We start from the raw sequence: 11,069 nt of genomic DNA, 5'->3' as shown, positions 1-11,069 counted from the left end.
CTTTTTATATACTAAACAATCAACAAGACATGATGTAATTGGCTTGTCAGTCACTTGTTTTATCAAGAAATTGTAGAGATTAGTGGATAAGAACCACACAAAAAAAAGAAAGGGGGTGTTTCCATCAACTCAGTGCCGACCCAACTACAATATTCATTACGAGTTGATGGGCTCCAAGAAAATCGGCAAAGGGCAGCATTCCATCTTCCCTTTTCAAGCGTCACTGCTTCATTTACATGACATTTTTAATGTAGTAATCTGGGATTTATGAAACTCGATGCGACTCTTCTACATGGCTGCACATGTGTGTTTGGACGCCGCAGCACGGTGTAAAGGAGCGTGGAAAAGTAATCGGGAGCCTCGACTGACATGAATCGAACATTGGAATCCCATAAATAAATAAATAAATAAATAAACAAGGGAACATGGAAATGTAATTTTTTATTTTATCTTATCTTAGCCTTGAAAACCCAAACGGACAGAGTAATTAATGTGCTTTTGAGGATTTGATTCGAATATTTGACAATTTCAACCATTTTCATCCATATGAATAGGCCCCCACGTCATGACCATTGACTAGTCTTTCTTGACCGGAAGACTAGATAATTCTAAACAATTTGTATTTTTTCCCCCTTCATTCTCTGTTTGTGATCTGCTTGAAGTCTATAGGTAGGTAAGAGATATTATTTTTAAAAATATATTTAAATAATATTTTTTATTTTAAAAAATATATTTTAGATATAGAACTTCAAAATAATTCAAAAATAATAAAAAATAAAAACAATCCAAAAACATGGTATTTTAACATTAATTACAACTAAATTTATTTTTAAACAATTTGAAGAGTGCAGCTCTCCGTATTAGTCACTGTTACGAGTTATGTTATAGTTATTAATCATTAGATTTACTAATCTAGGCAACTCTTCTTGGAATAATTGTCTAATGTCGGAGAAAAACTGGGTTAAATTTTTTTTTTTTCGTAGTTCAAGATAAATTTGGTATTTTAATGACTAAAAAAAGAAAGTACATTTACTTAGCCATGATTTCATAGCCTGGACTTCTCAAATTTGCTATTTTAACTATGGCATCCAAATTACAGCTACCACTCCCCCTACCTTCCAGCCGCGGCAATAACCTGATAGCGACCACACATTTGCCGTCAGCACGTTCACATAGTGGAACCCATTTTTGCCCTTGTAAGTCTCGTAATGTCAATTACCAAACAAATAAAAGCTTCCCTTCACTTGTCTCCATAGTTTTTTAAACTTGGCAGCGCGGGTTGATTCAAAACTAGAACTGAATCAGATTAATATATGTTTGGAAGTATAGTTATTGTTGCATTTTAAAATATTTTTTATTTAAAAAAATATATTAATAATAATTTTTTTTTTTTTTAAATTATTTTTGAGATTAGCACATCAAAATAATTTAAAAACATCAAAAACATATTAATTTAAAAAAAAAAAATATTTCAAATTTTTCAGAAGCGCTTTTAAAAAGCACTCCCAAACATTGGCTTCTAAAAAAAAAAAATGAAATGACACAGCTGACTGATAGATTGATAAAGCGATCCTGATTGACTCAATAAGATATAGTTAAAAATTCAATTACAACACGTTCATTGATTTTTAATTAAAATAATATTATTTTAATTTTATCTAAGTGATGCCTGATCAAAATCTAAAATCCTAAATTTTAAATTCAACCGGATCTAATGACTATGCTTCCGGCCATAGAAGACTCGTCGATAGCAATTACCACCAAAAAAAAAAAAAAAAGAGGTTAGCATGTATTTTCGTAAATGGAAGACTCGTCAAATCCTGTTGCGCTTAAACAGTCAAATTTATATCAGCATTTAATACTCTTGGTCCCGATGTGTGTTCGGTATTGTTTTTTTTAAATAATTTCTAATAAAAAAATATTAATTTAATATATTTTTAAATAAAAAATAATTAAAAACAAATTCAAATACAAAAAATAAACTGTATCTGAATAACGGGAACCAGGATAAGAGTTTTTGTATTAACATTAATTTTTGGGACAAAGATTTATATATTTAAATCAGCTCAGAAAATTATTTTAATTTTAGATAATTTTTAAGAACATATACTTTACAAAAACTTAATATATCTAGAAAAAAATTATTCAATTCTAACGAATATTTGATTCTAAAATCTGAATTTAGAAAGAAAGAAAGAAAAAAAAACACCCTAGCCAAAAATTTGTCTTGCAAAGTGTTAGTGCGGCTCCATTCTTTAGCCGACGGGGGTGGCTCCTGCCCTCCGCGTAAGGACAAGTGGGGCGGGAGGAGAAATCGGAAAAAAAATAAAAAATAAAAACAACTCATCAGTTTTTGTTGGTGATCAGCTTGACCATTGATCACGGGCTCAGAGCGCCAACGAAATCTAGACCCTTTAAATCAAGAACAAGAAATGACCCCACATTCAAGTACAATTTGTACAACCAATCTCTCCTTTTCTCTTTGTTTTAGCATTGTCATTTTTCTTACCCCAAAATCGACTCCTATTCTTCACTCTTGATCGGGGAAAAATAATTAACGTAATTAAAATTGTGTTTAGTAATATGTTTAAGAGTGTTTTTCCATTAACAAGAGATCAAGTATGATAAATTATTTTAATTTAAATATACTATAAAAATAGTCAAATCATAATCTAAAAAATGGTGTCATGCTTGGATTCTTTGATGCAATTATTCAAAGTAAAAATAATTTGAAATAATACTTGAAGAAATTAAGAGGAGGCGTATTAATTTTTCTTTAACTGGGTCATCTTGTTCTTGATAAAAAGAGGCTAGTATCAATCGGTATTACAGGATAAAGAAAGAACGGAGGCAAGCCGGTTAACGAGGTTAAAATGGTAGAGGTCGATACCTATTTTATGTAGGTGAGGTGCCCACATACTATAGAGATTAGGAGAGAGGAGAGAGGGAAGGAGTGACCGTGTTGAAAAATGTTATCGTGGTTTTAAAAGCCATAAACAGACATGCTCTGTAACTGCTGTGGTTCTTGCCTCCTCTCCTCTTCCTATAAACACCAATACCTCTCCTTGGTTTCTTTTGTGTTTTGTTTTGAGTGTTAGCTAGCTAATCGTTTGTTCTTTTGCTGGTTGGCTGGTTAATCTTTTTATGCTTCTATCCTAGGTACTGCTATTTCTACCACTCCAGCTTTAGCGTGCTCTGGTAAAAGATACCACGTCCACTACACACAGAGAGAGGGAAAGGGGAAAGATAGTGAGTGCCAGAGAGAGCAGGGGATTGGGAAAAAGGTTTTTTTTTTTCCTCCTAGAAGAGAGCGTTTCTTGTTTCTTGTTTCTGCTCTTTTGATTTGTTTTTTACTTCTTCTCCTGTGAAGTATGATTGGTTGCGAGGCTGAACTGAAGTGAAAGTCTGGTTTTGGGTGCTGCTTTGAAGGGACTGGTTCGGTTGGGCCTTCTTTTCATATTTTTGGAAGTTTCCTGTAAAGCTTCTTGTCTTCAAATCAACACAAGTCTTTGCATTGTTCAGCAACAAAATCAAAATTTGGAAACAAATTTATGGAGGCGTTAATACCAAGGTAAAAAAACTCTTTGTATAGCCAAATTAAGATAAAAAGAAACTGCAGCGAAGTGTGTGGGGGTTGGCAGCAAGGAAAGAATTTATTATCATTTAGCTATAAAATTCTTCCTCCTCACGAGAAACAAGCAAGAAAAACGTTCGCTCCATAGGAACAACCTTCACAGTTTTCTTTTTTATCTCTTCCTTTTCTCTCATGGAGTACAATCAATCTTCAGAAATGCAAGAACCCAGTATAGACACTGACAAACTCAGCTACGAAATCTTTTCAATTCTTGAAAGCAAGTTTCTCTTCGGATATGACGATCAGAAACTCTGGATTCCTAAACAGGTCTCTCCTGAAACAATTGAAGCAAAACCCGAGTCACAGAATCCCTCGGTTCTTACAGAAAACAACAGCAACGGGCTGTCTGCGATCAAGAATCAAAGAGGCAAAATCTGCATATTGTCTATTGATGGTGGTAGCAGTCTAAAAGGGATTATTTCAGGGAAAGCATTGGCTTATCTTGAAAACGCGTTGAAAGTGAAATCAGGCAATCCTGACGCCAGGATTGCTGATTATTTTGATGTTGCAGCCGGAACTGGAATTGGCGGAATCTTCACGGCTATGCTTTTCGGCACCAAAGATCATAGCCGTCCGATTATGAAAGCTGAAGAGACTTGGAAGTTCTTAGCTGATCAGGGCAAGAAATTTTACAGTCACGGAAATGGAAATGGTGGGTTTTTCAAGCGGTTTTTCAGAGGTGGCGCAACCGGTTCATCAGCTGCTACAGCCGGTTTAGAGAAGGCCATGAAGGAGACTTTTAGTGACAAGGGCCGGAATTTGACTTTGAAAGATACTTTAAAGCCGGTTTTGATTCCTTGCTATGATCTTTCCAGCACGGCGCCGTTTTTGTTTTCAAGAGCGGATGCATTGGAAACGGATAGTTTTGATTTCCGGCTTTGGGAGGTTTGTCGGGCAACATCAGCTGAACCGGGTTTGTTTGACCCGGTTTTAATGGGGTCCATTGACGGTCAGACCAGGTGTTTGGCAGTTGATGGTGGTTTAGCCATGAGTAACCCGGCCGCAGCAGCTATTACTCACGTGCTGCATAACAAGCAGGAATTTCCTTTTGTTAGAGGAGTCGAGGATTTGTTGGTGTTGTCCTTAGGGACTGGTCAGATTCTTGAGGTTAGTTATGAATATGAGCAGGTTAAGAATTGGAGGGCCAAGCAGTGGGCTCGACCGATGGCTCGAATCTCAGGTGATGGTTCGGCTGATTCAGTGGACCAGGCAGTGGCCATGGCATTTGGTCAGTGTAGGAGCAGTAACTATGTAAGAATTCAGGTATGGTAATGGCATCGCTATCTTTAATCTTTTTATGCAACTTGGATATGGTTTTTATTTTGCTTGATTTCAATGTACAAGACAGTCCTAGCCAGGCTGGAAATGGTTAACCTGGGCGTGTCTTGTTCACTCGTATACAATTTTTGTGCATATTTAGCTGGGTTTTGGGTTTTTGCAATTGAATGTGCTGTTTGCACTTTGCATGTGTAATGGCCTAATGGGGTCGTTGGCACGCTGTGTCCTGTGGCTTATGGTTAGCCAACATGTAAGGGGGTGTGCCCGGGAGACCATAAATTCAAGTGCCCCATGGAATTATGGGAGCATATGGGTACCTGTGCTGGTGACTTGCACATGATGGGTGGGTTTGGCCTCTGTTTTTTCTTGTTTTCTATGACCAAGCCAAATGTTGGGTTTTGGTTTGACTCGAGACCTTGGATTCGTTGGTGTTGTGTTCTGGAAATCTGGTTAAACCATTCCTTGATGAAGAGTTTGTGGGTTTTTCTTCTTGCAATAAGTAGATGGAAAATGGCTGGAGAGCCGGAGACTGGACTTTCTATAAAATGAGTGGTCATAAAAATGTCATCCACCATGATTTTACTTTGTTATATATTTCCTAGAGCCGTAGTCACCTACGAGGATCACTTATGGTAATGCTTTGGCTTTGTCTGCTGTCAGATGCAAGGACATGTATAGATCTTTGATGCCCTTGCACTGCCTTTGTGTTAGTCACCTACATAGATAGCAACGAGGGATCCTTACTTCTGAATGCATGCGTGATCTCTGTGTTCCTTTCATTTTTGTATACGAGAATGTCTTTTTAATTAAGGTTCAACATTAATTGAAGTAGCCCGTTGGGCTGATAGTTAGGAATTTGAAAAGGGCAAGATTATTAGGCAATGTTTCCATAAAAAGTGGATACAGAGGATCAGGAGTAGAAACTAGGCTGTGTCTTGTGTAGTTTTTTTATGGTAAAAAGCATTCTCGGATCAGATCGAATCGGTGATCTCCTGTTGAATTGAATATTCTCGATATTATGCGTTAAAGATGGCTCGAACCACTTGAATGCATAATTTACCGGCTTTGCTTGTGAGGTACCGTCCTCATAAACCTGAAGGCATCTTCTTAGGTAGGGGATAACCTAAAGTTTAAACTGTACTGAAATTTATATAAAAGAAAAAAAAGCTTAGACAAGGAATCTTAGACTGTTATAGCCTCGTGACCACTGAGTTCTGCATTCCCTTCTATGGTGAGATTGCTAATATGGAGAGAGAGATATGAGCAGTGAATGCCCTTATTCGTACAGTTTTAATTAATTATTTGAGGGGCCGGCGTCAATGGGGCCATTCTTTTTGGGGGGCTTTTGGCTGATTCGCTAGTTTCTTATAGTAGTTGGATTACAACGCAATAATTTAATTTCAATTCTCTGAATAGCTGCACGGATTAAGTTATCTGACACCTGTGGTTCTTTACCTTTATTACGAGAATATGTTTAATCTCCTGATCATATTAATTCTGGTGTGACAGGCAAATGGGTCCAATCTAGGAAGATGTGGACCTACTGTGGACACAGACCCCAGTCCTAACAATGTAAAGATGCTGATTGGAATAGCAGAGGAAATGTTGAAGCAGAAAAATGTAGAATCCGTGCTGTTTGGTGGCAAGAGGATCGGGGAGCAAAGCAATTTTGAGAAACTTGATTGGTTTGCTGAACAGCTTGTGTTAGAGCATCAGAGGAGGAGCTGCAGAATTGCTCCCACTGTTGCTTTCAAGCAAGCTGCCACCAAAACAACCTAGACTATTCTCAGCAGTGTCAAGAACCAAAATCAAACAAAAAAGGAAAGGTAAGCTTTTTCTTTCCGTTCCTTACTATATAATAGATTTATAATCATAAATCCAGCTTTATGCTATTTCTCTCAGATTTATAGCATCTTACTGGACCCTGCTTTGAATGAACATGATCAAGTGGGGACACTCACAGTACTCTGCAGGGGGGAGACTTTAGAGGGGTTCAAACTACTTTTTTTTTATCTAAAGCTTTCAAAACTAGTTGTAGATTGAGAACTTCTGGGTTTGTATTTCAATGTTTTGATCATTACTTCAAATCTGATTTTGCCTTTCCAGCCTTGAAATGTCACTGTCCATAGAAGCCAATTGCACCTACCCGAAAATGAACACTCCCTTTTACATTTGGAGTAAATTAAGCTTACACATTTAGCCCATGCATCTTCTTATTACAGTAAGCTTTTGCTGTGTACAAATTGTGATGTCTCCAACAAATGGACGTAAAAAGAAGGTGGTGATAGCTAGAATTGTCATTTAGTGAACTCGTAGGCTCACCTTGTGATTTTCATTATCTGATACGAAAAACCAAACAAACATATAACAACCGGTTGTTCTTGTTGAACATAAAAGTTAGCAGATGTAAGAACTACGCAAATTGGTGATGTGGGGAAGCCATTCCCAATTGTTGTCGGTCGACCGACACCGGTTCTTGTGATAGATTAGGGACACCCCAGTCATTTTATTGAACAACTTTATTGTTCCAGCTTCTGGGTCATTGATGGGTGCCTGGAGGTATTTCCGCTGTACCCCAAAAAGAATTCCCTTTTATTATATTTCAATTCACTATCAGGACAAAGCTGAATTCCTTGTCCTCGCCCCAAGACCTTTAGCCTATAAACCAAATGCCGTTCTTTTTGCTATATTTATGGAAGAACATGAGTTCTACCAGTAAATGTTGGCAATGCTGTCGTGTCTTTTTATTGCCTTCAAAGTTCATTAATGTTATTGGGTCCTAGGAGTGATGTAGAGAGGGGAACTGTTGCCATTATTTTCCTTGGAAGTTTGAAACTTTTGCATTTAGGACATCAAAGGTGATGCTTTTATGCGTGAACTGTTTTCTATAACATCATGAACACATAACATTTTTAATATTGTCATTGAGATTTGAGGCAGGTGTAATCATTTGGGTTTTCCTTTGTCCTTTTCAATTGTATTCTGAAAATGTCTCTGCTTTGATTATCAATATAATATAGGACAGTAAATTCAATGATTCCAGTAGACGTCAACACTGGGCCGATGCTAAAATCTGGATTAAGTGCTTACGGTCTGCATATAGCTGTGGCTATTCATGTAATTGCTCAGTACTGCAATACTTCATGGACCGTTATTATTCAATCGTGTAAATAAGGGGAGCTCTCCTGCCGTTAAATTCTCTCCGGTAACAGCTAGCAACCCTTAAATTCATGTCACCACTGTATGGAATGGTTTGTGTGCAATGTGGGGGACCGATTGCATTCAAAATTGCTTTCAAAATTCTTGGTGAGCTTAATCATGTGATTTCAATATTATTACATTTACCAGGTGAGTACGATAGGGGGAAAATGATTAAAGAAGGAGATTAGGCCATTAGATCCACGTCTAGTTGTTGGTATGATGTGCCTCAGATTTGATTTCACATTTTGATAATTTGGCCTTAATTTTTCAACCTCAGTACTGCATTGTTTTGTGATATTATACCTTTTGAGTTGTTCAAATGTTTCAGAGGGCATGCATGGTCAAAAGAATTGGCATTTGACCATGAGATTTTGAGCTTTGTGCTTCTTGTTGGTATCTTTTTACGTGTAGCATTTCATTTATTGTTAACAGTGAGTTTGCGCTCTGAAATGCAGGCGGAAAATATATTCAAGGAACAAAAAGGAAAGGGGAGGAGGAGGGAAAAGGTAATATAGCAGCTTTTACTTTTGAAAGTCACGAAGACAGCAAGAGAAGAAGAGGAGGTGAGGGGATTGAGTGAAAAAGGACAAGAAGAAGAACACAGAGAGAGGGTAGAAGATCTTAGTGGGATTCTTTGCCTGCCAGGTGATGGACATGGTGGTGTCCACTCCACCTTTCTACATGGCAAGGAACCGAGAAAGAAGAGAAACAAAGAAGAGAAAGCAAGTATCAGCTAAGCTTTTGAAGGTCAAACCAAGTATCAGGTGTGAATCTTTTAATGTCAATTAAGATTTTTGGGTGGGAAGACTCTGTTTGTATATTTCCTTTATTTATTTATTTATTTTCTCAATCAGACTCAACTCTCAAGAAACTTGAGTGTGGGGTTCATGGTGGGCTACCTGCACTGAACCCCTGATATATAGCCAAGTCCCTCTTCTTCTTTTTTAATTATTACAGGCCAGAGTTCTTTACTGAGCTTTGGTCCCTTTTCACCCTTTTTTTTTCTTCTTTTTTTCAAATAGTTTGTAGCGGTGAGGAATAGATTTGAGAGTGACAAGTAGTTGTTCTCCCCAAACCAACCACATCTCCTGTGCGTGGAGAAATGTAAAAAAAGTTTATATTTCATGTGTGGATGACAGAGTGGTAGTTCTTGCAATTGTAATTTTAAAAAAAATTATAAATTATAATATTTTCCATTTAAGATTTTTTTAAAACTGCAGAGTGAATTGATTAGTCAAATATTTTGAAGGGGTAAAAAGTAAATAGCATTACTGGGGCCCTCTGTTGATTTCTCTCATGTGAATTTCGGTTGGGATCATGGATGGTTGTTGGTGGTGATGTTTGTATTCTTCCTGGTTGAGTTTAGTAAAATTAGCTCCCTTTAGCTTCTTCATGGGCCTCACTTACTATTATCAAATGATTATTCGGATAATGATGGTAGAGATGGATATATATTGAATATTTTTTATGGAATATATCAAAATAATACAAGAACTTTTATTTTTTAAATTTTATTCTTAACATTAACTTATCAAAATCATATAAAATCATTAAAAAAAAAAAAAACTGTTTCTTCTTTCTTTCATGTTTGAAGATAATACGAGCAGTGCCGTATACTCCTTACCAATTGCCATATAAAATTAAGGCAGCAAGTTTCTATTTCATGGCGTGAATTTGCGCATGATATCATTGAACCACGTCGTCATCATTGCTAATAAACAATTATCTTAGGAGAGGGTTTGTCGAGTCGAGTCGAGTTCATGTCTCTTCTATTCTTTTAACCATCCATTTCACTAGCTTAGAAGAATTAAAGAAATGCTAGCCCTAACTAACCCTTTTCGCTGTAGAAATAATAATGGTGATATGTGATGTCTAATCCAACTTTCAATTGGCGACGTACGATCATCAAATCAACAACAAGAAATTAAAGAAGAACGCAGGGCTCGATTAGACAAATTGATCCGCCATACTTGGTTTTCTCGAGGATAGATCATGGGCTCGTGACCGACCAGATTCCATGCATCACACCATGATCTTACTGTTTTAGCCACTAATATATGTGAGAGACGTACGAGACGCGGATTACACATCTAGTAAAGCCCAGCTCTTTATCTCTCTCTCTCTCTCTTTTTCTTCCCCTCTCCATTTCTAGCAATCATATATATGCTAAGAAGTTTTATAATCCCTATATTTGACCCGTAAATCTCTCGTGCTCGGTCCATCTAGTTGACCCTACGTGGTTGTAAAGCATTTTACCATGCAGGTTAAAGGATAAAGAGAGCCATGGCTTTAGAGCGAAAGCAACACATTTTTATATATTATATACTAAACGTTGATAAATCATGCACTTATGAGGACATTTAAAGGCAAATAAACGCTCGGTGCAGTGGTTAAGATACTCATTTTGCTCTCTTAATATATGTATATATATTGGTGAACAATTAATACTGGATAGATAGAGACCTAATAACTTTATGTTGGAATCTGGATCATCTTTGAGTTTATGGATGAGTATGCGCGTGTTTGGATTGTCCACAAAAAATGCTAAATATAAAGCAAAAGTTGTGTTCATAATTAATAATCACCTTTTTTTTTTCTCTCCAGAAAACGATAATGATAATCATCTTGACAGTGATAATCACTGGTGGCGCGTGTCAATATAGACCCTACGTGCCCACTCTTTCCCCCCTAAGCATATGCAACGCAATCGCTTTACGCACCTAATCGCTATTAATTAGTACTTGTTAACTACGTCAAAAGCATGGCAAGGTGAACAACAATAACAATAATTAACATAAAAAATAAAAGAAAATAAAGCACATGTGATTAGTTGGGAGATTAAGTTAAGTTAATTAGTTCAACGAGAATGACCTAACCCGATATCAAAGATACAGAGGGATGTTAATTGAGAATGACAACAAGAATGTCAGTGGTCTTTTCCCCATTACTTGCCGTG

At 36.9% G+C, this 11,069-nt stretch overlaps 1 protein-coding gene across 1 annotated transcript; it reads left to right on the top strand.

Moving 5' to 3' along the window:
• Positions 1 to 2,770: 2,770 nt before the first annotated feature.
• LOC118059974 (patatin-like protein 6) lies at positions 2,771 to 8,966 on the top strand. The gene is made up of 4 exons (XM_073411969.1): positions 2,771 to 3,284; positions 3,371 to 4,897; positions 6,422 to 6,738; positions 8,569 to 8,966. The coding sequence occupies exons 2-3, from the start codon at positions 3,767 to 3,769 to the stop codon at positions 6,689 to 6,691; spliced, it is 1,401 nt and encodes a 466-aa protein (XP_073268070.1). The 5' UTR covers positions 2,771 to 3,284; positions 3,371 to 3,766; the 3' UTR covers positions 6,692 to 6,738; positions 8,569 to 8,966.
• The last annotated feature ends 2,103 nt before the right edge of the window (positions 8,967 to 11,069 follow it).

This window comes from Populus alba, chromosome 10, assembly GCF_005239225.2.
Source record: "Populus alba chromosome 10, ASM523922v2, whole genome shotgun sequence".
Classification (NCBI taxonomy): domain Eukaryota; kingdom Viridiplantae; phylum Streptophyta; class Magnoliopsida; order Malpighiales; family Salicaceae; genus Populus; species Populus alba.
The sequence above is the reverse complement of the archived record's forward strand: the minus strand, read 5'-3'. Positions and strand labels throughout refer to the sequence as shown.